Source organism: Sceloporus occidentalis, unplaced genomic scaffold, assembly GCF_023333645.1.
Source record: "Sceloporus occidentalis isolate IW3139 unplaced genomic scaffold, rSceOcc1.0.p SCAF_9, whole genome shotgun sequence".
Taxonomy (NCBI): domain Eukaryota; kingdom Metazoa; phylum Chordata; class Lepidosauria; order Squamata; family Phrynosomatidae; genus Sceloporus; species Sceloporus occidentalis.
In genome coordinates this window covers 24,714,694-24,741,273 of record NW_028316989.1, presented here as the reverse complement: position 1 = coordinate 24,741,273, position 26,580 = coordinate 24,714,694, and the positions used below count along the sequence as shown (strand labels likewise).

General features: G+C 44.1%; 2 protein-coding genes across 7 annotated transcripts in view; one reads left to right on the top strand and one right to left on the bottom strand.

Annotated features, from left to right (window-relative positions):
• Positions 1-23,140, top strand: part of SRPRA (SRP receptor subunit alpha) — a 34,508-nt gene extending 11,368 nt beyond the window's left edge. For both annotated transcript variants that reach the window (XM_089537795.1, XM_089537796.1), the window contains exons 4-14: positions 2,562-2,722; positions 3,317-3,479; positions 6,643-6,796; positions 8,816-8,925; positions 9,967-10,085; positions 10,927-11,013; positions 17,958-18,130; positions 19,182-19,395; positions 19,975-20,138; positions 21,076-21,174; positions 21,746-23,140. In XM_089537795.1, coding sequence (XP_089393921.1) covers positions 2,562-2,722; positions 3,317-3,479; positions 6,643-6,796; positions 8,816-8,925; positions 9,967-10,085; positions 10,927-11,013; positions 17,958-18,130; positions 19,182-19,395; positions 19,975-20,138; positions 21,076-21,174; positions 21,746-21,874 — 1,573 coding nt within the window. In that variant the 3' untranslated portion in view covers positions 21,875-23,140. The remainder of the gene's footprint in view (positions 1-2,561; positions 2,723-3,316; positions 3,480-6,642; positions 6,797-8,815; positions 8,926-9,966; positions 10,086-10,926; positions 11,014-17,957; positions 18,131-19,181; positions 19,396-19,974; positions 20,139-21,075; positions 21,175-21,745) is intronic.
• SIRAL1 (SIR2 antiphage like 1) overlaps positions 3,467-26,580 on the bottom strand; it is a 39,074-nt gene continuing 15,960 nt past the window's right edge. For 3 of the 5 annotated variants that reach the window (XM_089537798.1, XM_089537803.1, XM_089537799.1), the window contains one exon: positions 24,083-26,212. In XM_089537798.1, the coding sequence (XP_089393924.1) occupies positions 26,139-26,212 (74 nt within the window). In that variant the 3' untranslated portion in view covers positions 24,083-26,138. Of the gene's footprint in view, positions 3,550-23,240; positions 23,975-24,082; positions 26,213-26,580 lie in introns of those variants that run through there. The other 2 variants (XM_089537801.1, XM_089537800.1) reach the window with 2 other exon arrangements.

Sequence of the window (26,580 nt, the reverse complement as noted above, 5' to 3'; positions counted from 1 at the left end):
GTTTGCTCCTTTAGGAGGGGAAGCAGTATTCATAGCTAGAGAAGGTGTGTGCTGGGAAACTGTCTGGTGAAAAACAGATCTTTTTTAACAAAATCAAAATTGGATTTGTTTCAGCTGAATTCTTCATTGAGAATTATTTCTCTGGAACAAAGCTCAAGAGGTGTGACATCCCAGAACAAGTCTCTGTGTCCTTGTAAAATATTCTTTTCTACATTCAAACTTAACAATTAAGAAAAACATTATGCTAATGTTCCATGACAAGCCTTGAGTTGACACATTGCATTCAGGTTTAAGAGGAAAAAAATTGAAACTACTTATTTATTTATTGCACTTATATCCCGCTTTTCTCCCAAATGGCCTCTAAGAAGACTTACTAGTTTTTTAAAAAGACAATTAAAACTTTAATGACAAAGTGTTAAGAGAGAATTAAATGTCATTAAAACCATGGTTAAAACATGTTTACAACATGATTTCTACAAAAAGATTAAAAATGTTAAAAGTGCAGTGCACCACATTAGAGACACACACACTCGAACTCCATAATTAAAATTCAAAAGCTGTGCCTAAATAAAGTCTTCAGCAGAAAGACAGAAGGGAAGGGGCCAATTGGACTCCCATAAAAACAGTCACAGAGAAGGCTCCTTCGCGAGTCCCTACCCGTTGGGCCTGCAAGGGTGGTGGGACTAAGAAAACCCTCCCCTGTAGATCCTAACACACAACTTGGCTTATATCAGGAGATACTGTCTTTCAGACAGTGTGGACCCAAGCTGTGTAGGGCTTCAAAGATCACAACCAGCACTTGGAATTCTGCCTGGAAATGAACCAGTTGCCAGTGTAGCTGGTTCAACCAGGGGGTGTCACATGATCCTTGTCCCCAGCCCCAGTCAATAGCCTGGCTGCAACATTTTGGATCTCTGAAGTTTCCTAAGAGTTTCTAAAGGCAGCCCCACATAGAGTATGTTACAGTAGTCCAGATGAGATGTGTCACCAAAGCCACAGCACTAGTTTTAACTGTGGAAATGCACTTCTGGCCATTGCTGAGACCCGGACATCCAGGTGCAGATCAGGCACACAATCTGAGCCTGAGATTTCGGGGGGGGGGGGGGGGTATAGCCCCATCCACCACATGCTGAATTCCTATTCCCTGATCTGCTTTCTGATTGACCAGGAACACCTATGCCTTGTCTGGATTAGGTTTCAGTTTGTTCACTCTCATCCAGTCCATTACTGACAGCATACACTGGCTTAGTAAAGAAACAGCTTCCTTGGAGTTGGATGGAAAGTGTGGTGTGTCATCAGCATACTGATGACACTGAAAGACAAAAAGCTGAATGACCTTTCCCAGAGGTTTCATGTAAATATTAAACAGCATGAGGGGCAGATCCAAATCCTGAGGCACACCACATGATAATGGATGGCAGTCCTAATTTTATGAAAGAGAAATGATCAGATAAGGATTAGATTATTATTATTATTAACCTTTATTTATAAAGCGCTGTAAATTTACACGGCACTGTACATACAATCTTTTCATTAGAAGGTTCCCTGTCCTTAGGCTTACAATCTAAAAAGACACGACACAAAAGGAAAAGAGAGTGGTGGAGGGGAAGGGGATGAGGGCCAGCAGTTCTTCTCTACCTCTGAGGCCTGGACCAAGGCAGATGGACTGGAGGGAGGGCTTGGCTTCTTAATGGATGGGTAAACTTCTTCCAAGGAGGCCTGTTGGAGTTAGCCTGCCGCTCAAGTAGGATAATACATATAAAATACATAGCAATACAGGAAATGATTCAATAAAACAGGCAACAAAAGAACATCAAATTAGAGTATTTTTAATATTTTGCTTTAGCTACCATTTGCACCAACCACAGTTTGCTATGTTCGGGATAAAACAGGAAACTGTGGTTGTTTTCTGCCATAAATGATAATCTTCCATGCAAAGAATTTCATGAGTCTAATGCTTATTCTTAGCACATTTCCAATAACAGTAAATTTTGTTTTATATGGATGTGCTCTTTGTTTGTTTGTGCTGGTCATTAGGCGCATGTTGGGAGGGAGGTTGCTCTGTTTTTATAGAAGGTTTAGAAAACCTGAGATCCAGATTAGTGTTTGACTATATTTTTAGGATAAGTTTCTATTGGAAATATTTAAATCAGACCCTTTACTTTTAGAAGAGAAATTCATAAGCAGATTTTAGTGGACAGAACATGATTCTAGGATGGTTTTTGTTTTGAAAGGGAAAAAATACAGATGGCAAAGGAAAGATGTGCCCAGCTGTAGGACCAGAGTCAGATGCTGCTTGGCAATGCTGCCCTCCGCCAGTCATTAAATGGCCAAGGACGAGGGAAAAGGCTCAGTGCAGGAAGGAAATAGTGGATTTCTCCTTCTGCAGTAGCTGCTAAGGGGCATTTGACATTATGCCTGCGTACATCACCATCAGGATTTCAGCTGAAATCTTAAACTGTGCTGTAGAAGAAAGCTGGAGAAACAAATTGCACAGAAAAAAAAATTTGGTTTGTACCCCATGAATGAACACACTTATGAAACCTGTTTTTTGCAACCAGGGAAGCAGAGGAGAGCAGTAAAGTCCGAGCTCCCACTGCCATGAAGACATTTGAACAGTCAGCAAAGTCCCAAAAAACAGTGAAATCGATGATTGAAAGTCGAGGAGAGAAACCAAAAGAGAAAACTAAAAATAAGAAAAACAAAGGTTTCAAAAAAGAAGGTGAGTTCCAAAGGGAGAGGGAGGGGTTACTGGAATCTGTGGCAAGAGCTGCTTTTCCCAGATTGTGCATGGAAGAAAGTGAGATAAGTAATTACCAAATGGGGCTACAGAGGTTCTGTCGTCGAGCTCCTGCTTTAGCAAGAACTGGGGACATTCTAGAGTGAAGAGAGCTTTCGTGACTGAATTTGCCCATGTGAGAGATGTTTCCTTCTCTGGTTTTGGTTTAGGGAATTGACTTTTACCATCACCCATGTTCTTCTGGAGCATAAGTACCAGTAAGTGAACAGAACTAGAGAAAATGAGCTTTTTTAAAAAAAACAACTGTTGCCTTAAACATTTTGAGATCAGGGTTTGTTTATTCTGGTCCTGCAACTGTAGATATGAGAACCTTTTGTTGTAGCTTGCATGCTGGCAATGGGTTGTCCCTTTCTATTCTCTCTCTTTCTGCCATCCCCATTTATTTTATTTTCTTCTTTTTTTCCTCCCTTTTTAACAGGATGCCAGGGATTGTTGCCAGAGGTCTAAACTGTTAGCTTATGCAGGCCTTTTGAAGTTAAGCCCAAAGTTAATTGAAATAGTGCTCTTTCCCCCCAGCTCCTGGAGGTGAAACAGTTGCAGCTTCCAAACCAGCCCCGCCTATCAAGCAGGACCCTGCTGTTGCAGCTGGTGACAGGGAGGAGCTGACAAAGGACGAGATCCTGCAAAGAAACCGGGAGGAATTCTTCAGGAAGCACATGAAGGGGGGAGAGAAGTCCAAGTGAGTGAGGCCAGTAACTGCAAATTGATGCTCCTTACATCTGCAGAGGTCTATCCTTTGATACTCCTTCCTGCCCAGAGTAAAAAAAATGACAAATTATTTGAGTTATGTTAGCTATCATTTGCACCATCCACAGTTTGTGTCTTTGTGAAGTTGAAGGCTTTCATGGCCGGCATCCATGTTTTTTTGTGGGTTTTTTGGGCTATGTGGCCATGCTGCCGAAACGTCAGGAAGAAAATCTTCTAGAATATGGCCACATAGCCCGAAAAACCCACAAAAATTTTTTGTGTATTTGGTTGTTAAGGTTTGTTGCGCAGATTCACTTTCGAACCCATGTGTAGAAACAGTCCTGACACCAAATTTGGAGATGAGTAAGGTTTACTCAGCATGTTGTAATGACAGAGCAACATGTATTATACATGCATATATTCTTTGTTCCTTATGAGACAGAGAACATTAGTCCTTTGATTTTAGTCCATTAACTTCATGGATTCATAGATGCAGTTCAGAGAACCACAGTGCTTGAGACATTAAGCATTCCCTCCTGCATAATTTCTTTGAAATCTTCAGAGCAACATAGGCCCAAAACAGATAGGCCAAGTAAAGCAGCATCTACATAGCTGCTTCAGGGGCATGATGTTTACATGACACACACCCCAAAACATCTGGAAGCGGCCATGCTGAGGCAGCAAGAGTTGTCCCAAAAGGGTTCACTTCAGAAGCAGGCCATGCTGTCGCTGTGGTACCACTGTGATTGGCACTGGAGCAGCCAGAAGCCACTCCTGGGCCATCTGCTTCAGCCCCTAAACAAACATAATTTAGCATACCTTCACATCCCTTCTACATTGCCACCATTTTAATTTTAGACTACCAATTTTATAGCAACTGCAACGTGATTTAGCATTCTTGCAACTTGACTGCAATCCTCTGCATTGCTTATAACACCTTTCCTACATTTAGCCCTTTATTTAATTATACAATACATACAACTACTACATATGCGGGGGTCCTTGATTCTCCAATACCAACAAAAATTGCTTCATTTGTATAGAGTCCGGAGGATTTTTCTATATCATTTCTTCAATGTCTACATGTGTTGTCATCTTGTAAATGCAGAGGATGTCTCTGTGTATATTTTTCATGAATATCCTTGGTGAGTGTGCATACACAAGTAGGCCTAGATGTCAAAAGAAAGTTTTTAAATGAAATTATACAGGTCATGTGCTTATTATAAAAATGCATGTGTATGACACACAACATTAACTTGTGAGAAAAATAAGCTCCCCCCACCCTCTATGCATCTTCTCTGGGGGATGTACAGTTGGTTCATGGACCAAGTAGTGTGCCAAGGCATAGTTTAAAAGCGCATGTGATTTTTTCTCATGCTTTTTGCAACAAATTTAACGAGAACCCATTTTGTTTATTATTTGATCTCAGTGGTATTTGTGCCTTAAATGGTGAGTGCCCTAGTTCTTATTGAATTTGCAAAAAATGTATCTGGGCTGCATTACTGCAGGATGTAGTTTCTATGAGAGAATGTTCTCCCATGAATAAATAAGCTCTTCATTTAGAGAAACGAGCATGCCGGGGAAAAGACGGCTAGGCAACAGCCGTTCTTCCTGAAAGGCTAAGTTTCTGGATGGCTGAATTGTTTATTTCCTTATGTCTGAAGGTAAATTTTCTCATATGACCCTCTACCTTCATCCTGAAGTGGAATAGCTCTGGGACGTAGTTTAAATGACAAAGTACGACAAGGATAGGGAACCTGAACCCCTCCAGATTCTCATAGAATCATAGAGTTGGAAGAGACCCCAAGGGCCATCCAGTCCAACTTCTTTCTGCCATGCAGGAACACACAATCAGAGCATCCCCAACAGAGGGTAATCCAGCCTCTGTTTAAAGACTTCCATAGAAGGAGATTCCACCACACTCTGAGGAAGCATATTCCATTGTTGAACAGCTCTTACTGTCACGAGGTTCTTCCTAATGTTAAGGTGGAATCTCCTTTCCTATAGCTTGCATCCATTGTTCCGGCTCCTATTCTCTGGAACTGAAGAAAATAAGCTTACTCCATCGTCAATATGACACCCCTTCAAATATTTAAACAGGGCTATCATATTACCTCTTGGCATGTCCAAAGGAGGGCGACCAAAATGGTGAAGGTGGAAACCATGAAGCCCTATGAGGAATGACTTATGGAGCTGGGGATGTTCATCCTGGAGAAAAGAAGGTTAAGAGGTGATATGATAGCCCTGTTTAAATATTTCAAGGAATGTCATATTGAGGAGGAAGCAAGCTTGTTTTCTGCTGCTTTAGAGATCAAGACCTGGAACAATGGATGGAAACTACAGGAAAAAAGATCTCACTTCAACATTAGGAGGAACTTCCCGAGAGTAAGGGATGTTCGACAGAGGAATACACTCCTTCCTTGGAGATTTTGGTGGAGTCTCCTTTCTTGGAGGTCTTTAAACAGAGGCTGGATGGCCACTTAGGGATGCTTTGAATGTGATTTCCTGCATGGCAGAATGGGGTTGGACTGGATGGCCCTTGTGGTCTCTTCCAGCTCTGTGATGCTATGATTCTCTCCTGCAGGCTAAATATACCCAGCTCCTTAAGACTGTCTTCATAGGGCATATTTCCCAGAACATTCATGATTTTGGTTACCCTCCTCCTCCAGATTGTCAACATCCTTTTTGAATTATGGTGCCCAGAAGGCCTGACCAAATCAGAATAGAGTGACACTATTGCTTCCCTTGATCTAAACACTACACTACTACTTATGTAGCCTAGAATTGCATTGGCTTTTTAAGCCAAACTCATATTAATCTTGTAGTCTACTAAAACTGCTGGGTCCCTTTCACATGTACTGTTGTTAAGCCAAGTATCCCCCATCCGGTATCTGTAGATTTCACTTTTTTCTGCCTAAATGCAATGCCTTACCTTACTGTAGGAATGTGTTCTGCTGTCTTAGATTAGGGTTCTATTGGTCACATTTGACAATTGTGCTTCTTTGGGCAGATAGGGTGAGGCAGATAAGATGCAAAACGTGGACTGATACGGTTGCCTCTGGCCCTACAAAGTTTCAGGCTGACTGCCGCAAATGACTGATGTCATTTTTCATGATTGCTGAGATTTAATTGAGCTTCTCTTCTGTTTTTCTTAGCAAGTCCCCAAAGCCTGATGCTCAGAAGGATAAGGGGAAGAAGCCCAGAGTATGGGATCTGGGGAACTCAAATGCCAAAATACTTGATTATAGCAACTCCACTACCAATGGAAATGCAGACACTTGCTCCATGGAGGAGTGTGACGCAGAAATGGTAAGGTACTCAAAACATTTGGCATTCTACTTTTGTTACTTGAGGCCATTGTCATAGTTCCATACAGTTATTTTCTCCTCCCTCAACCCTTGAAAATGTATGGCCAGTAGAGCTCCATAGTAGAATTTTAATACAGACCGTGCCAGCAAAGCTCTGAAAAGTTTCTCAACTGTGGCTGATCACAAAAACTAGTCGGGGTATTTGGTCAGATTATAGACTGTTGGAATTCCTCATCTTTTCTTTCCATGTCAGTGAAATAAGTGCAATTATTATTGCTATCTATGAAGGTGGGTGATAGAAGGACTTTAGTGGCAGAAGCTCTTAGAAGTGCTGCAAAGCAAATGAAAAGTGACTCATAGTACTTCACATTTCCAAAATTGCTGTAGTTGTTGCTTGCAGTGCTCTTATCTCAAGTACAGCTGCAAAAGTAGCCTTCACAGCTAGTGTGACTTGACTTGACGCCACATTCACACAAGCAGTTAACTTGAGATTTCACAATTGCACTTCATTCTTAACATGTTCAGCTTTAATATGGGTAGTATCAGGACCATGTGGCCTTCAGATGTTCTTGGATTGCAGCTCCCATTCCTCACTTTTATTTATTTATTTATTTTATATGCTGCCTTTCTCCGACATTGGACCCAAAGCAGCTCACAAAATATGCTATTTAAAACTTACAGTTTTAAAAACACAATTAAAACCATCATGTTAATATGACAAGTTAAAAATGTAAAATAATTAAAAACATATTTAGTTAAAAATATAAAACCATTGAAAACTTCCTCCCAAACAGTCTAGTGCTGATGAGAGTTGCAGCCTGACATCTGGAGGCTCACATGCCTTATATTGTGTTTATGTTGGGGGGAAATTAAAGCAAAAAGAGCAGCCTCATCTATTTTAAAATAAATGAATAATACGCAAACTCTGAGCACCTGCACAGTTTGTGTAACAGAGGGTTGAAGCAGACTGACGGCTTGGAGTGGCTTCTGGTGCTTCCAGACGTGTTGGCCATGCGTCATCTGCATGCCATGCCCCTGAAGTGGCTGGTAGCCACACCTTTTGTCCTGTGTGCTTTGGGCCAGAGAGTGACTGTGCTCCTACACTCCACTTTCCCAGTCTTTGTACCTTATACAGAGGGTGGCAACTGGAGGCGGTTGACCAAAAATAGCCCTGGGATGTCTTCTGCTAGACCAGGTATGCGCCACATACGGTCCGGGGGCCACATGCAGTCCACCAAAGGATTTTGGGTGGCCTGCAAGGATGTGGAACGACTTCAAGACTCCTCTGCCACTCAGCCTTCCCCTGAGGAGAAGGTGAGGCAGCATAGGAGGAGGATGGGCAAATGCTTGCCGAGTAAGGCTCTTCCACCATCTGGCTTTCTCCTGAGGAGGAGGACAGGCAAGTACTTGTCCTACAAGGCTCCTCTGCTGCTTGGCTTTCACCTTAGGATAAGGCCAAGTGGAGGATGAAGATGGGTGAACACTTGCAATGCTCCTCTGCTGCTTGGCTTTCTCTTGAGGAAAGGGCCAGGCAGAGGAGGACAGAATTAATATTAATATTAATTAATTAATTAATTGATTGATTGATATTTAATTAAAACCTATCTGTGGCCTGAACAAGTTAACGTATTTTAATTCCTATTGTCAAATTGTGCAGGTCTGCACTAGACTTTCATGTCCACCAAACATGATTCTCAATGGAAGAAGCAGCACTGTAAACTCCTTGTTCGCAGCTACATTCAGTATTCCACAGTAGAGAAATTAACCAGATTCTTCCCTGCAAAAGATGCTGAACTTTTCCCTTTTGTTCATGTAAAAGGAGCACAAGTGGATGACAATATTTCCCACCACTGTTCTTTATATATTTGTATCTCAGTATAATATCTTAGGTGTTGAACGAAGTTGGTTGTAGCCCATGCAATCTTCTGCCTTGATGAAGGCGTCACTCTAAAATGCCCCAAGACTGTTTTCACAATACAGAACCTAACTGAAACTTGTGTTGGCTCATCTTCCAATTCAGATTGTTGGAGATCGCAGCCATGAGCCTGGCATTCTTCGTGATATTGAATGTGAGAGTGAAGAGGAAATGGAAGAAGAAGAGAAAGTGTTTCAAAACACTTCAAGCACAAGGTAAAGCTTCCATTTTGTAAAGCAATCTATATCCTTGTGTGTAAGTTACTTTTTGTGCAAAGGAAATGGCAAAAGTTGTTTTTTTCAGGACCTGTGCTTTGCTGTCAGGGCAGAAAGAGCAACCATAGAAGGAGGAGAGTACAGAGTGTCCTTTTTTGTTTTACTTTTTAACAAATTTTATTAACTCAACTTTAAATAACGTACAAGACATATTGTCAACATACAAAAACATACAAAACACTTAACATCTCCTAAGAGGTATCCTAGAAGTATAACTTCTCTTTCCCACCATTTCCGCCTCTACAAGGATCTCTATACATCAAATTTAACGTAAACAAACATACAAATAAATGAAATCTGGACTTCTGAGTCTTGGGCTACTTTCCTATACAAAATCAGTAATATGTATATGCTTTCTTGACATTTCCTTCATAAACATCATTGTTCCATCATCTCTCAATTTAGTAACAACAGAAGCCAAAAGATAATAGTTTGAGTTTTTATGTTCTTTTAAATACTTAATAAATGGATCCCAGTCTTTCCAAACAATTTCCATTGTTTTCCCTTGTAATAATTTAGCTAGTTTGCAGCCTCCATGAATTCATAAAGTTTAATAAACCATTCATCAATGGTGCAGTGCTCTCCAGCTCCTGCCAACCTCAGCCAGTGATCTTGGGGGGGGGGGGGGGGTGATGGGACTTACAGTCTAGCAAATCTAGCAGGTACCAGTTTTGGGAAGCATGTGTACATTCTGCCAGAGTGTATACACTTGTTTTTGATCCCTTTGTATTTACCATCAGATTCGTGTAGAAGTTTCATGCACTTGGCTAACATGCTGCTTTTAGACTGTGTAGCCATAAACACTGAACTTTCATTCCCATCACACCTCTGTGGTGAACAGTTGCCTGTTAGGTATGAAAAAGATACTCTGAAACATTGCATGTCAGCTTTTGTGCTGGGCTTGTTTCAGTATTGGTTTTTGTCACCAATTTTCCTCCTGCAACATTGCAATATTACCTTCTTGTTTTTTCCTGTTCCTAGTGCCAAGAAGGGTGGCCTTGGAGGCATGTTTGGGATGCTAAAAGGCCTTGTGGGCTCCAAAAGCTTGACCAGGGAGGACATGGACCCTGTGCTGGAAAAGATGAAGGATCACCTGATTGGTAAGCTTTGGCTCCTCTGGAACTAAGCTGGCTAGTCCAGTGGGTCCTGGCAGTTTCTTCAAAGCTGTACCTGAGATAGGGCCAAGAAGGCTGGCGTTTCAAAGGGTGCAGTTTCTAAGGTGAACTGGTGGGATGGCAAAAGGGGAGGCAGCAGATGGTGGCTAGCAGCAAGACCTTCTTCTTAAATTGCTTATAAGTGGTATAATTTTGTTTACCCTGTTTTTGGAACATAGGTCTCCCTATTCTGGCTGATCAGCTGGGTCATCTAAAAAAGCATACAACGTTGTCTGGGGGTTTTGTTGTTGTTGTGTACCTTTGAGTTGACGCTAACTTACGGCAACCTCTTTTAGGGTTTTCTTGGCCACATTGGTTCAGAAGATAAGATTTATTATTTATTTTATCCTCATGGCTTTTTTTAGGCCGAGGGAGAGTGACTTGCTCACTGGGTTTCCATGGTTGGGAGGGATTCGGATCCTGGTCTCACAGAGTCCTAGTCTAACACTCAAACCATGCTACTGCACTGGCTCTCAGTTAGGGTTTTCATGCTGTCAGAATTGTCCATTTAGATTTTGTGGTATAGAGGATTTTTTAAAAATAAAATCTTACATATTTATTTGTCACCTAGAACTTGTGAGCAACCTGAAACTTGTTAAAGAATAGTCAGGATATATATGCTTAGAAATAAATGCATCCCCCCTTTCTTCTTGTTGAAGGAAGGGTAAACAGTTAGAATTAATGTACTAGTTAAGCTGGAGCATGTAAAACATTAATTCTGCTGGACAACTGATGAGCATTACCATCTGAATTCACTGTTTTGGTGTTTCCCCCCATCTTCCCCCAGCTAAGAATGTTGCTGCTGACATAGCTGTCCAGCTGTGTGAATCTGTTGCAAAGAAGTTGGAAGGCAAAGTGATGGGCACCTTTACTAGTAAGTGTCCTTTCTTTTGAAATAGCCAAAATATACCAGTCACTTCCAGGCTGGCAGTATTACTTTCCTTGTGAATAAATTCAGAACTGTTCATAAGTTCCGCACTTAATCCTTGCATAGAAACAGTGTAATTTAGACTGCAGCTTGTACATAATTTTAAAGACTTATGCGTATAGACTTCTATCTGTATATTTCCTGTATAGCCAGAAATGACAGCAGTGCCAGAAGTGAGGCCTAAGGTGAACACCAGCCCTTTCTTCACTGGCAGCACTGGCCTTTTCCTGGCAGCCTGGAAATTATTGGAAGTCATGTCTGGTTTCAATTTCAGGCTAATTTTTTACCATTCTTTGAAACAGGGATAAGTTGTGAGTTGCAAATAAGCTTAAAATGAAACATTCTGGCAGCGCTTGGTGGACATTTTTTCTAGTCAGTTTTTTGTAAAAAGGATGTTGAGGGGCTGCAAAATCTGGCTGGGGCTGTATCTAGCCCAGAGGCCAACCGTTACAGATTCCTGTTCTACAGCATGTCACAGAGAAATTTAATATAAGGAACCTCTTTTCTTATTTTCTATTCTCACATTACAGAGCTGCCCTAACTGTCCTGTGATCAGAACAGACCTGGAGTATAAATAAACCATTTATTAAATATGGTATTATTCCAGAAATGGGATGGCTTACAGAGGAAACTCTAAAAATGACTTCAAATCATACATTGCCATCAGTCCTGTGATGCCTGGTCTATTGAACAGGAGGAGGTTGGGACTCTGATTTGCCAGCAGCATGTAGGGATAGTGTGGGCAAAGACCGGAGACAGAGACTGGGCAGATGAGGCATGTCCTTCTTTGGAGGTTTTTAAACAGAGGCTGGATGGCCATCTGTTGGGGTGCTTTGATTGTGAATTTCTGCATGGCAGAATGGGGCTGGACTGGATCAGGGCCCTTGCGGTCTCTTCCAACTCTGATTCTGTGTCTAGAGCAGAAGTAGAAAATGTCATAGTCCCTAAACAGGAAGTATCCTATTGTACAGATGTTTCAGCCTTGCTCTACTTAGATGGGTCTCTCCTTGCAAACTGTTCATGTTGGAATCGGAGAAAAAAATATGTTTCTTCTTCGTGGTCTCTGCGAATCACACAAATGGGTTTACTCTGCGCAGGAATACTCGGAAACTTCTAGAATCTCTGGGCAGAATAAGATGTATCTTTCTGAAACTTTTTGGCGGTAGCTCCGCCCACCCCTATATAAGACCCCTAGTGGCCTGCTCTTCCTCAGTTCCTTCATTCCGCCACGCTAAGCAGCTCGAGGAACTTCGCTCGCTATTGCACAAATTGAATCTCTGGAAAGCTGACCTTCGGTACGAATTGACCAATCTCAAACGGACTTCCCTTCAAACAGACTGACCACTGGCATTGAATTCGGACTTGACTCGGTAACATTTAACCAACTTTACGGATCTGATTTGGACAAGACGCCTTCACGGAGGATGTAATGGCCTCCTTTAAGAGGTGCACCAATTGTGGGGTGAAAATCCCCATGGCCCATGCCCATGATAAATGCGTCCTTTGTCTGGGGGAGGCTCACATTCCATCCGCCTGCCCCCACTGCAAAGCCATGTCCACTCAGGCTCTTAACCGGGACCGGACCCTCTACGATAAAGTTTTGGGGCAGCCCGCCACCTCTGCTACTTCGGGGGAAGGAGATGGGAAGCCCTCCAAGGCTCCTAAGAAGAAGCAGGGCGAAAAACGAGCCCCTAAATCCTCCGCACCAGACCGGGGTTCTAAGAGGGCCCGCTCGGTTTCACCTCCGGCCAAGATCCGCTGCAAGGGACCCCCGAGCACGGTCTCCGTCCCCCCACCAGACACGAGGCCTCCCACGGTCCCATCTCCAGAGCCCAGGTCGACGGCGACGCCGATTACGCCTGTGCCTGTGGAACCCGTCCCGGTCCTGCTGGAGCCAAGAGTTCTCATCTCCAGCCACCTCTCCGTACCCGCGGAGGACATACAGATTGTGGACCTGGATCATTCTTCGGAGTCCAAAGGAGAGATCCCCGATTCGGATGTCCCGCTTTCTCCACAAAGGGCTAAACCTAGATCCCGCTCTCCTACACGGGACAGGTCCCGGAGGCGATCTCGGTCCCCGCGGCGGGACAAGCCTCGTACCCACTCTCCTCTCCGCAAGGACCGAGCCACTCTCGGTACGGAGGCTGATGAGGCGTCCGCCTATGACTTACCACACAAGGAATTTCCGGATCGAGATCTGTTGGAGTCTTACCCAGATCTTATTTATGTTCATCGTTCGGGCCAATACCTATTGCTCGTGGCGGCCTCCCATCTTCGTCGCAACCTTCCGGGACCCACCAGGACCAGACTGACGTCCTCCCACCAGCCTGACATGGCTTTGGACGATGACACCCGGTCCAGACTTCCTTCCACGCCTAGGAGAGATCCGTCTCCAGCTGGAGCCCGTTTGAGCCGATCTCGCTCAAGATCTCACTCGCGTTCCCGCTCGGAATCTCCCATGTCGGACACGGAGACTCCGCTGTCCTTTGTAGAGCCCGCAGTGCCCTCGCCTACTGATGACGTCAGGGCATTCACAGACCGCATTATCAGGATGGCTGACACCCTCAAATTGGAAGTCGCCCATCCCAACAATGACGCCCTAGATCCCGTTGAAAGGAGGATCCATGGGTCAGCACCGGCACCTCCGGCTCTAGCATACCTTCCCTCTCTGGAAAAGATAGCGAAGAGGTCTTGGGAGACGCCAGCTACCATTGCATCCACTTCTCGCAAGATTGAGAACTTATACAGAGTGACACCATCAGCACCATCCTGGCTCTCCAACCATCCCAAACCAAATTCGGCCATAGTGGAGGGGGCACAAACAACTTTCGCCCCACGCCCGTCTTCTTCTCCTGTTGATAGAGACAGCAAGAAGCTGGATGGCCTTGCAAAAAAGTTTTACGCCTCGGCTGCCTTGGATATGAAAATAGCCAATTATGTAGCCTGTATGGGAGCATACATTCAGCTATTGACGGAGAAGATGGATCCAACCATCAACGAACTCCCAGATGACAGACGCCGGATGATGATTGCACTCCGCAATGAAATCCACCTGATGGCAGGCCAACAGATTATATCTGCTAGGCACTCAACAGACTGCGTGTCCAAGGTGCTATCTGGGTCTATAGCTCTGCGCCGCTACGCCTGGCTCCGAGCGTCTGAGCTTACCCCGCACGCTAAGGCAGCTATAGAAGATATACCCTTCGATAACTCTGGGCTATTTAACAAAGAGACCGACAAAAAGCTTAACCTTCGGTACCGGCATGTTGACTTCGTGTCAAAATCACCACGCCAGAGATACGGTACGCATCGACCTTGGTACCCTCCGGCGCAACCTCAGGAGCATTCCTACCAGTCCACGGAGAGGGCACCTCACACTCGCCCTACCCACTCTCCTTCTGCTCCCCCTGACCGACAGCAGCCTTCGCAGTCTAAATTTCACCAGGGCTACAAGAAAAAAGATGCCTCTGCGCACCTCGTCACCAGTTTTAGTGATAGGCTAAGACCCTTTTTCAACACCTGGGCATCTATCACTACAGACTCTTGGGCGCTTACCATCGTCCGTAGGGGTTATGCCCTTGAGTTTTCTGAACTCCTGCCCACCGGAGTTTTTATTTCCACTGTCCCCTCGGACACCCTTCTCGACGAAGTGCGCACACTCCTGTATAAAGGCGCCATCGAACCCGTGCACCCCTCTCGGGTTCGATACTGCTTTTTCTCTAGATACTTTACCGTCCCCAAGACAGACTCGGGTCTTAGACCTATAATGGACTTACGGGGCCTGAATTCTTTTATTGTTTGCAAGCGTTTTCGCATGGTAACTCTTGCTTCTATTTTACCACTCTTGCAGAAGGACACGTGGTTCGTAACGTTGGACTTGAAAGACGCATATTTCCACATTTCAATAAGGGAGGATCACCGCAGATTCCTGGCATTCGCAGTCGGATCCAAGATCTTTCAGTACAAGGTTCTTCCCTTTGGCCTCTCCACAGCCCCACGGGTCTTTACAGAGTGCATGGCACCCGTGATAGCATATCTCCATCAAAGAGGGATAACTGTCTTCCCCTACTTGGACGACTGGCTCTTCACCGCAGCGTCACAGGAGACCCTCCTGCGGGATATCGAGTTCTCTCTTTCCCTTCTCAATGCGTTGGGGCTTCAGGTCAATTTCGAGAAGTCAAACCTCATTCCGTCCCAGTGCATGGACTTTCTGGGAACCACGCTAGATTCAAGGCAGCAGAAACTTTCCTCCCACAGGCAAGGTTCCAAGCTCTCTGTGCGGCGATTCTCCCTTGCATCCGTCAAAGACGTCTACAGGAGCGACATGTCCAGGTCGCGATGGGACATTTAGCCTCCACTACTTTCGTTACCCCGTGGGCACGACTTCGTCTAAGGCTGCTTCAGTCCTGGTTCCTGTCCGTGTTCGACCCCGTACGGGATTCCCCGGCCAAGACGCTCACCATTCCAAGAAAGGTACAACGATCTCTACAGTGGTGGCTCCGACCAGACAATGTTTGCTCTGGCATGCCCTTCCTACCTCCTCGACCGGAGATTACTCTCACCATGGACGCGTCCCTTCAAGGCTGGGGCGCTCACACTTTAGACCTCACTATAAAAGACAAATGGACAATTGCAGAGAAAGCTCTCCACATCAACATATTGGAGATGCTTGCTGTAGAAAAGGCCCTCAGGGCTTTCCAGAACGTTCTTACTGACAAGGTAGTGCTCCTACTGATGGACAATACTACCGTCATGTACTACCTGAACAAACAAGGTGGTACAAGGTCCAAGATGTTGCTGTCAGTAACCCTTCGGATCTGGGAGTGGTGCATTCTCCACAAAATACTACTACAATGCATCCACCTCCCAGGAGATCAAAATTGCCTGGCCAATCAGCTCAGCAGGACGCCAACTACCTGTCACGAATGGAGACTGCATCCGGATGTGACCAATCTCCTGTTTTCCTGATGGGGAGAGCCTCAGATGGACTTGTTCGCTTCACACCTCAACACTCACAGCCCATCGTTCTGCTCTCGGACCCAGGCACCGGGTTCGAAGGGAGACGCCTTCCAGTTCGAGTGGGACCAGGGACTGCTATACGCCTTTCCCCCATTCCCGTTGATCACAAGGGTACTGTCAAAAATGCTGACGGATCACTCCAACGCAATCCTCATCACACTGTGGTGGCCCAGACAACCGTGGTTTGCCCCACTTCTCTGACTCTCGAAGGATCACGTCCACCTCGACTACCGTCCCGACCTCTTGTCACTACACGACAGTCAAGTTCTCCATCCCGAGATGCATTCTCTCCCATTGGTGGCATGGAGGATACAGTCCTAACAGCCCTGCCGGCAAATGTCCGTACCGTGATACTTGCGGCACAGAAGCCTGCTACACAAAGATCTTACAAATACAAGTGGGATAAATTCCTCAACTTTCTTCGGGACAGACGTATCTCTCCCTCACAAGTCTCCATCCCAACGGTCCTGGACTTTCTTATGACCTTGACAGAGGCAGGTCTTTCGTTGAGCTCTATAAAGTGCTACCTTTCTGCCATATCCTCCCACTATCTGTTTGATGGCAAGCCTTCTCTTTTTGGTGACCCCCTTATAAGAAGATTTAAGGGATTCAACAATCTACATCCTCCAGCCTGCAACCCGACGCCGGCTTGGAGCTTGGAGGTGGTTCTATCCCGGTTAACCTCCAAACCGTTCGATCCCATGGCTACCATAGACTTGAGACTCTTAATGTGGAAAACAGCCTTTTTGGTGGCCATCACATCCGCTTGCCGTGCTGGAGAATTGTGCACCTTGCGAGCCGACCAGCCCTTTCTATGCTTTCATAAGGACAAGGTAGTACTCCGTACCGACATCACCTTCTTACCCAGGGTAGTGTCGGCCTTTCGTATTAACCAGGACATTGTTCTACCCACCTTGGCTCCGAACCCGACCACGGACGCCGAGCACCAACTCCATGCGCTTGACGTTCGGAGGGCGCTGGCTTTTTATTTGGACAGAACATCGGGGACAAGGCAGTCACAGAGACTTTTTGTCTGTTATTCTGAATCTAAGAAAGGTATGCCAGTGTCAGCCCAAAGGTTTTCGAAGTGGGTGGTCAATACCATCCGCTTATGTTATGAGCTGGCTGGCAAAACTGTACCTGGGGGGATTCGTGCCCATGCAACTCGGGCGGTAGCCACATCCTCTGCCTTTTTGACTGGGGTCCCGTTGGAGGATGTGTGTAGGGCTGCTATCTGGTCACAACCGCTAACTTTCATTAGACATTACAGGTTGGACACAAGGGCCAGACAGGAGGCAGCCTTTGGGAGGGCAGTGTTACTTTCCGCCATGCATTCGGTTTCTTAATGTGTTAATAAAGGACACTGGTTTAGTTTAACATTTTATTGTTATTATTGCTGATTGATAGTACATTGATTATTAAGAATGCTATTGACACTCCCTCCTCCAGTGACTTAAGCTTGCTAGTCTACCCATTTGTGTGATTCGCAGAGACCATGAAGAAGGAGGACAGGTTGCTTACCTGTAACTATGTTTCTTCGAGTGGTCATCTGCGAATTCACACAAACCCGCCCATCCTCCCCTCAGTGTCTCGCTCATTAAAACACTCGCTGTCGCGCTGTTGCGGCTCATTCGGAACTGAGGAAGAGCGGGCCACTAGGGGTCTTATATAGGGGTGGGCGGAGCTACCGCCAAAAAGTTGCAGAAAGATACATCTTATTCTGCCCAGAGATTCTAGAAGTTTCCGAGTATTCCTGCGCAGGCACAGAGTAAACCCATTTGTGTGAATTCGCAGATGACCACTTGAATAAACACAGTTACAGGTAAGCAACCTGTCCTTCCTTTCATCATAGTTTGCTTCCAATTTCCTAGCGGTGACCTCAACAGTCAAGCAGGGCCTTCAAGAATCTCTGGTGCAGATCCTACAGCCCCAGCGCCGTGTTGATGTCCTGCGTGATGTGATGGATGCCCAGCATCACCATCGGCCCTATGTCATTACGTTTTGTGGGGTCAATGGAGTTGGGAAGTCAACCAACCTGGCCAAGGTACTTGTGGAGCCTGCATCTGTGGGGTTGAGAAGGACAATGTGGATCAACAGGGACACGGATAATCCAAGATGCTAGACTGCAGTTCTAGTTATGGGAGACGAGAAGCCAAGGGTCATTCTAAGGGGCTACTGAATGGAAGCTCCAATCCTTATATAAAACATTATGATACTAAATGTTTACTGCTCCTCTGTTTTCCTGATGGAATTTGTTTTATTCATAACTAATGAGAAGATGCAAGAGATTATCTCTAGGTTTTCTGAGTCTTCAAGTACTACATATTAGTATATTTATATGTGGTCAGCTAGTGATCCACATTCAGTTTATGAAACAAAATAGTCAACTCACAGGTTCCCACTAGAATCCTGAGCCTTAGTTTTTACATTATTCCAGCATTATACACAGGCACCTGTAAAATCTTTACTCTGTCTCAGCATTTATAACTGTTGTCAACTCACGAAGTGATGCTTTTCAATGCAACATTCATGCTTTCATCCAAGTGTCATAAGTAATTGAATCACAGGCATGCTAATGTATTAAGCTAGGTCTTGCCTCTCATTTCTGCATTGCAGGTTGCACAAGCCCTGCCTAGGTTTTAGACACTTTCTAGAAATCAGAAAAGCATGGAAATTTAGAATGAATGTTCTGTTTATAATGTTGAAATGTGGAAAAGAAAGAAAATCTCTGGTTGCTGAAAAGAAGTACAATTTTATTACTGAAAATCGCCCCACACGTTTCAGCCTGGAAATATTTTCATGGCCTTTTCCAAGGGATTGCATCTTTAAAATCAACCAAAAATCTGTTGGATGTGCCAGTCTTCTTTGCATCTGTTTATGAAAAGGATAAGAAACTTGGGGCCCTTCTGATAGATTTTAAAAATAATTTTGAATTCTCTTCCACATCCTGATGAAGTATATCCCTCAACTTTGGCAATCCTTATAGTGGCTAAGGGGAGATAGAATCCAACATGGAGAGGGCTATAGGTTTGCCAGCCATGACTTAGATGTGGAATGGTATGCCATGAGCATTCATTCTTCCATCTATCCCTCAGATTTCCTTTTGGCTCATCGAAAACGGGTTCAGCGTCCTCATTGCTGCCTGTGATACGTTCCGTGCTGGGGCTGTGGAGCAGCTGCGAACTCACACTCGCCGCCTGAACGCTTTGCATCCTCCAGAGAATCACAATGGCCGCATCATGGTCCAGCTCTATGAGAAGGGCTATGGGAAGGATGCAGCTGGCATTGCCATGGAGGCCATTCTGTATGGTAAGGCCCCTTTTGATCTCTCCAGAGTCCAGATGTTGAATGCTCTCTTTTCCAGACTATAAAATGTTAAAGAAATTGAACTGCCTTGAGAAAAGAGAATCCCTTCACAAACCTATTTCTGTTGGAGGAGGAGTGCGGTTTATAGGTGTGCCTAGCCAGTCAACCTAAGAGCAGGATGTCCAATAGGTTACTAAACTGCTTAGGTGTTCTGCTTATTTTGTGGCCAGCAGAAATGTACTGAATTACAGAGTCCTCTTTCAGTTGCAAAATGTTTCTCTTTCTGAAATAACATTGGTGGCATGCTGTTGGGCAGAGTGTAAGAGACTGAATGCTACTGTCTGGTGATTCTGTTGCTGCTGACTATGCAGCAGGGTGAATTTCTTTGTTACAGTGAGACATGGATGAGAACAAAAACCATGGGTTTATATTATGTTTTAAAAAAAAAAACCAGTGGAGACATTCAAGGTATTTGTAGATGCTGTCCAGCAACTCATTTCAAATGAGAAAGCAGCTGCTTTGCAATAGCCTGACATTGTCCCTATTCCATTTACTTTATTCATCTCTTTTTCTCTACCTTAGCACGCAACCAAGGTTTTGATGTTGTCTTGGTGGACACAGCTGGCCGTATGCAAGACAATGCTCCTTTGATGACAGCTCTAGCTAAACTCATTGCAGTCAACACACCTGACCTTGTACTGTTTGTGGGAGAAGCCTTGGTGGGAAACGAGGCTGTGGATCAGCTGGTGAGTTTCTGACTCTTTCTCATTTGAGATACAAACACATGAGGTGGCAAACCAGCTCTTCCTTTGTGGGCTCATTCACAGAGTTCTCATATGCCCAGAATGAATAATGTGTTCCCACAGGACAAATGCACAGTTTGGATACATGAGTCAGTGGTGGGAACTGCCAAAGGCTCACCACTGTATTCATATCCAGTGGCAAATCCAGTGCATCCTTGCCTCATGCGGGGATCCGTTCCAGACCCTGCCACGTAAGGCAAGTTCCGCGTGTGCTAGTCATATATAATCTATAGGGGAAAAAAATGTCCCGTGCCATTATCCAGCACATCAGGATGCAGCCAAGCCTACATGACAGTAAGAGCTATTTCACAGTGGAACAGGGTGCCTTGCGAGGGTGAGCAACTCATGTTCATTGGATGTTTTTAAGTAGAGGTAGGGTAGTTTGTTGCTTTAGCTGTGGACTCCTGCACTGGCAGGGTATTGCTTTAGATCAGTGATGGTGAACCTTTTAGAGGCCGAGTGCCCAAACTGCAACCCAAGACCCACTTATTTATTGCAAAGTGCCATGTCCCTCTGGCTTTCTGGCAACTCTGTGCTGGGGCGACAGCACATGTACCCACAGAGAGGGCTCCGAGTGCCACCTCTGGCACACGTGCCATAGGTTTGCCATCACTGCTTTCCCTCAGAGACTACCCACAACACAGTGTAAGTTTGTTGTTTCTCCTGGTTTATGAGCCACCGTACCGTAGTGGCTGAATGTTGGACTGACTCTAGAAACTCTTCAACTAGAAACTCATGGCCATGAAACCCACTGGGTGACCGTGGGCAAGTCAGTGCTCTCAGCCAATGGCAAAACTCCTCTGAACAAATCTTGCCTGAAGGTTGCCATAAATCAGAAATTACTTCAAGTCACACACACTCTTATCTTCTTCAACCCCAGGTCAAGTTTAACAAGGCCCTCGCTGATCATTCCATGGCTCAGGCCCCACGCCTCATTGATGGAATAGTGCTCACTAAATTTGACACCATTGATGACAAGGTAAACATGGAACTGTATTTCATGCTTTCTCTGAGATGATATGTTCTTTTGATCTTATTAAATTCACAACTTGCTGAGAGCTGTGAAACCAGTGTGGTATCATGTATACAGCATCTGCTGAGGAATTAAGAGAAATACTGGAGAATGCGTCATCCTTCAGAAGCGAAGATTGTATACTCGTAATTCCTCACCAGTGGCTGGTTCTGGCTAGCAATAACGGCAGCTGCACTCCAACAAAAGGCTGGAGGACTACACACATGGCCTTAGTATCTTGCACACATTTCTAGTCTTCTTAAATAGTGGTGGTTCCTTGTGCAAAAGAACAAAGGCCCTCAAGCATCAGCTGCAAAAAAACATAAACCACCTACTCTTTTGTAAATCATTTTTGAAAAACCATGTGTGCATGAAAAAAATAGTTAGCCCACCATGTTTCAAATGTCATAAAGACATCAGCTTTTTTAAAAACAAGTATAAATGACTGTTTAGCACAGTGTCATTGAACTCACCTAAGATTAACTTATTGCTGCTTGTCCACTAAAACTAACTAAAGTGTGCTCTTCTCCCATCCTAGGTTGGTGCTGCAATCTCGATGACATACATCACTAGTAAACCAATTGTATTTGTGGGTACTGGACAAACCTACTGTGACCTACGTAGCCTTAATGCCAAGGCTGTGGTTGCTGCTCTCATGAAGGCCTAACCACCAGTTATTGCACCAAATTTCTGTCTGCAGATATCTCAGAATGTGCTTTCCAATGTGACTGTCTTAGTACTATTACTTCTTTTGGCCTAGTACAACACAGAATGAAGGGATGCTATAAGGGGCTTTTATTTTTTTCTTTTAGTTCCATTAACACATACCTTTTAAGCAATGTGCAGGTTTAATTTTAGTGAGTGCTGGTGTTTACTTCTGTTTCCCTTTTAGAAATTAGCCACATGCTCTAAAGTGTTTGGAGGAAGGAAAGTCTTTCTCTCACTGTTGACTCTGCTGCCTAAAACAGCCTGAGTCCGAATCGCTTGTCCAGTCAGCCCTCTTTCCTGTCTGCCTTCGTTCTGCTTGCTTCCCACTGGCTGAACCCAGAGCTTTGTACCGTTCATCCAAAGTTGGTGGGTGTCATAAAGACTTTGGTGGGGTTGTTGCTCTACCTCTTAATCTAAACCCTCATTTGTGCTCATAGAGCCATTCTAGATTATGTTTTGGTGATAAAGCCAAACAGGCTGAAGTGTGGAGAGAGCTGCTGCTTCGTGTGATAATTATAGTGAGTCAAGCTTTGACCTTGCAGCACCAAAGCTTTCAGACCCCTCTCCAAGACAAAGCTGGGACCTTACTGCTTCCAGAGGGCAGTGGAGGCGGGAGCTGCTGATGCCTTAAAAAGGTCCTTCTTTCTAATGTGAGTAGGACTTTTTCACAGCAGCGCTAGCCAGACATTGCCCCAGACCATTGGGTATGAAAAAGCACAGGGTCTTGTGAGGCTATTTCTCATCACATACCTGCAAACCAAGGATATTCCTCTATTCTAAGTAATGTCTCTCGCAATTGATCAGAGAGCTGCTTATGTTGCATTTTTGTGGTGCTAAATACTCAAAATCAGTGCTCAAAATCATTGCACTAGTTGCATGAATATCAGACCCTTTTTGTGTTGGAGTTGTTCAAGGTGAGCACATGCTGTAATTTTGCACAACAATACTCAAGCTGCATAGACAGTGTTGAAGCTTGGGCTACACAATGAATGCTGCATACAAAATCCTTAACCCTTCCCAGCTAAACAATGACAACATCCCTGTGGACATAAAAATGGCTATATGAGTTCATTTTAATGCTGATCACTATGTGTATTGGATCAAGAGTTGGTTATAAGACTGAATAACTCCCCTCCCTTGTTAACAGAATGTTTCCATCTCACTGCCTCACTTTTCCTACCTGATCACCAGATATCAGAATAAACCTAGTCCACAGAAGTCTTCATATGCTGTCTTACATGGACTGGTTAGGAATCCTCTAGTGGGGACAAGGCTGGTGGCTGCCTGCTGCTCCCCACTCCCTTTGGAGTGCCTCTTGAACCTGGTATAAAGTGCTATGTTGAATAATACAAAACTATGAGGATGTCTTGCAGCTTGGTATTTGCTGATGTGCTGTAGTGCAATAAGTTGAATGCTGTCTGCTAAAAAAGTAATTTATATAATAAAATTTCATTAAGAGAAAAAAATACACCCAAGTTCTCCTTTTCCAACAATAAGAGCAGGAGGACCAGAAAATGCAGGCTCCTGGATGTTTTTCTGTTTGTTTTTTTCACGATAGCAGTAATGACAGACAAGTTTCCCAGAAATGCCGTTTACCTGCTGACCTTGCCTGTAATGTGCAGGAACAGAGGAGTTGGACTGAAATGCATTATAGCTCCGTAAACAAAATGCTCCAGATTAGAGCAGATTATAGGGATACTACATGAATCTTCACCTTGTTGTCACCCTCAAATGACCCCACCTTAGCAAAATTTGTCAATACTAGAAAAGCATACATTTTGATTTGAAATAAGATGGTCCTAGGAGCTGTAAACAATTTTGAAAGAAGGCACATGCACCTTGTTTGTGAGATGAATCACTACTTTTTCTGGTGGTTCATAGGGTCCATTTCCTAACTACAGAAGGGGGGCCATTTAAAAGGACCCACTTGGAAAGGCCAGAAAATGGCTGGCAGCTTCCCTTTCTCCTTGTCTTCTCTGTTCCTCAACAGAGGAGGGGAAAACCTTTTGCTTCAAACATGGTTTGCCATAATCCAAATTGTCCAACTAGGTCACTTGATCTATGGATAAAACAACAACATTACTGAAGTTGCCTTGGTTACAATTAAACAAGCTAAACATAATTACAGTTAACCACACTTCAAAGACAAGAAGGATGAAGGCTAATTCTTAGCTGCAGTACAGGAAGAGAAGCGAGTGCATGAAAAACAGAAATGTGATCATTGTTCTGATAATGCACATCACAAAATACATTTTGAAAGTACCTTTATTAGGTAGAGTAGTGTGATAATATTTTAACTGCCAGGGGATTTGTAGAATGGTCAGATACTTAAAGTTCTGTGTTGAAGCGCTCTAGTCCTGTGGAGAGCTCTATTTCAGGAGAGTACACTAAATGTCTCTAAGCAGAAAACTAACTGCCTCAGTGAAATGCAAAGTGCCCAGATTCTGTAGCACGCAACTATGGCAATTACAGCATTATCAAGCTGCCTCAATGTATAAACTGCAACATCCTCTCTAGCTTTCAGTGAATTCTCACCACAGAACCGCACTAAAATAGACTTGTCTTTATTTCCACATGAAAGCAGTAGCCATTACCAGCAACTGGTATTCGGAGCTAAACCAGACATCCTACATACAGACATCTCATTGTGCAGCGATGACTATGTTTCAAGGCAATCTATATCAGAGATGAGTTAATGACCTTTATTACAGCTTCTGGCATACAAAACACTGGATAAAGAAAGAAAGACTTAGGAAATTAGAGCTTCAAGTAATTTTTCTTTAAAAAATGCTCGTTTCAGTCTTACCCAATATAAAAAGCACTAGTAGCAAACTCTTACCTGGAGGGAGAGGATGGATCTCCCTGCAGATACAGCCTTAAATAAAAATGACAGTAATAAGATGGATCTTCATGTCCAACATCAGAAGGGTCCAAGAAGTGCTGCATCAAGTCTTTCAAATACTTAGTTTAATATATCAGAGCAAAACAAGATAGGCATTCACAAGAACCAGCTGCGAAGAAAGTATATGCTTCTTCATTTCTTTCATATGACCATGAGGATCATGGCTCTGTTGAAGCCGCCAACACCTTGCTTTACATCTCAAGCAGAGGGATGAACCTGTTCAACTTGCACAAAAATGGGGTGCGGATGGAGTGCTTGGTGCTCTTGCCTGCTGCATCTTGTGCAGAGTTAGCCTCCTCAGAGGTTATCTGGGCAGATATGCTTTGGACACCAGCCTTAAAACTAAAGGCAAGAGGACATGCTTTCATAAAATCTCTGGAATTGGGAAAGGTTGTTATCAAAGCATCTGATTAAAAAGAGACAGGGTTGGCGGAAAAACAGCTCTTAGGAAAGATTTGCTTGAAAAGGCACGTAAGCTCACTCTTTGAATTCCCCCTTGTTAACTGCTTATTCAAAATATTTCTATACCACCTTTTGAGGGGGGGAAAGGCTCTTTATTTAATACCAGATCTGTGGGGCAGTATTTTAAGAAAGCCTTGGCATATTTTGCCATGCAAGGGTATGATAGATGGGAAGCACCACAAAGGGACATGCCATTTGTTTGCCATTGAGTTGCTCTATCCCAGGTGAAAGCTCTGCCCTCTAATGCAAATAAGTCTTCAGGGCCCTTCCATGGTGTAGCCATCAGAGGGCAGGAGGCATGGAAGTCACTGGTGCTTCCTGTTCCCAAGCTCCAAATTGGCCAGTTAACTGGGTTACTTCTCTGAGTAATACCTCATGTCTCAAATGGATGCAACCTTTGGTTGCTAACTATCACTCTATACAGGGGTTTTCTTGTCAGGTCTGTTTAATCTGACAACACTAGCTGCCCAAGACCATCCTTCCATGTTTTGCCAAGTCCTTACTCATGCTGAGTTCAATTGCAGTACATGGCTATTCCCTTTCAAAGTGCCTTCCCTTGATGAAAACGACTTTGCCACTCCAGAACTAAGAGGCAGCTAGAATCAGGACTATACCTCTTCACACTCTGCTGACATCAGATAGGCAACAGCCACCTTAATGCCTCTTGTTTTGCCAGAGGCATCTACCATATTGTTTCTAAGGAATCTTCCATGTTTTGCAAGACACATCTTGCTAAGTCAAGTCTCGAGTCTTCATGAATTTCCATGCCCATGGTAGCCATCATCTTAGCAAGACTTTCCAAAGCTGGCCCATAGGGACTTTTGAGCATTAAGTTATTACCTTTTAAAATCAGTAAACTTCAATCAAACACTAAACCTTTGATTTCAGCGTGCGTTTCAGCTGTGCCATTTAGTTGTCCCTCCTGAGGTAAACCTGGTTGAGAGATGAAGAAAATCCAGTGGTTTGAGGTGGGAAGGAAAGTCATGCTGGCCAAAGAAGCCAGAAGCCCAGTGGCCAGGGATGATAAGAGTTGTACCCCAGAACATTTGGAAAATCTCTTTAAAATCTTCCCACAATCCTATTCAGACATTGCTAGAATTTTGAGATAACTGTAAACTTTGGCCACACCTTTTCAAGTGCAATAGGACTAGAAACATGCTATTAGTTTTAAACTAAGCATGTTTTCAGTTTGGAACTAGTTTCAGAGTCCAGAACTACATTTGCATGCACAAGCTAAGGCTACCAGATAAAATAAGGAACAGGGCTCTGCTCCCCATAATAGTTATTTAGAAGACCAAATT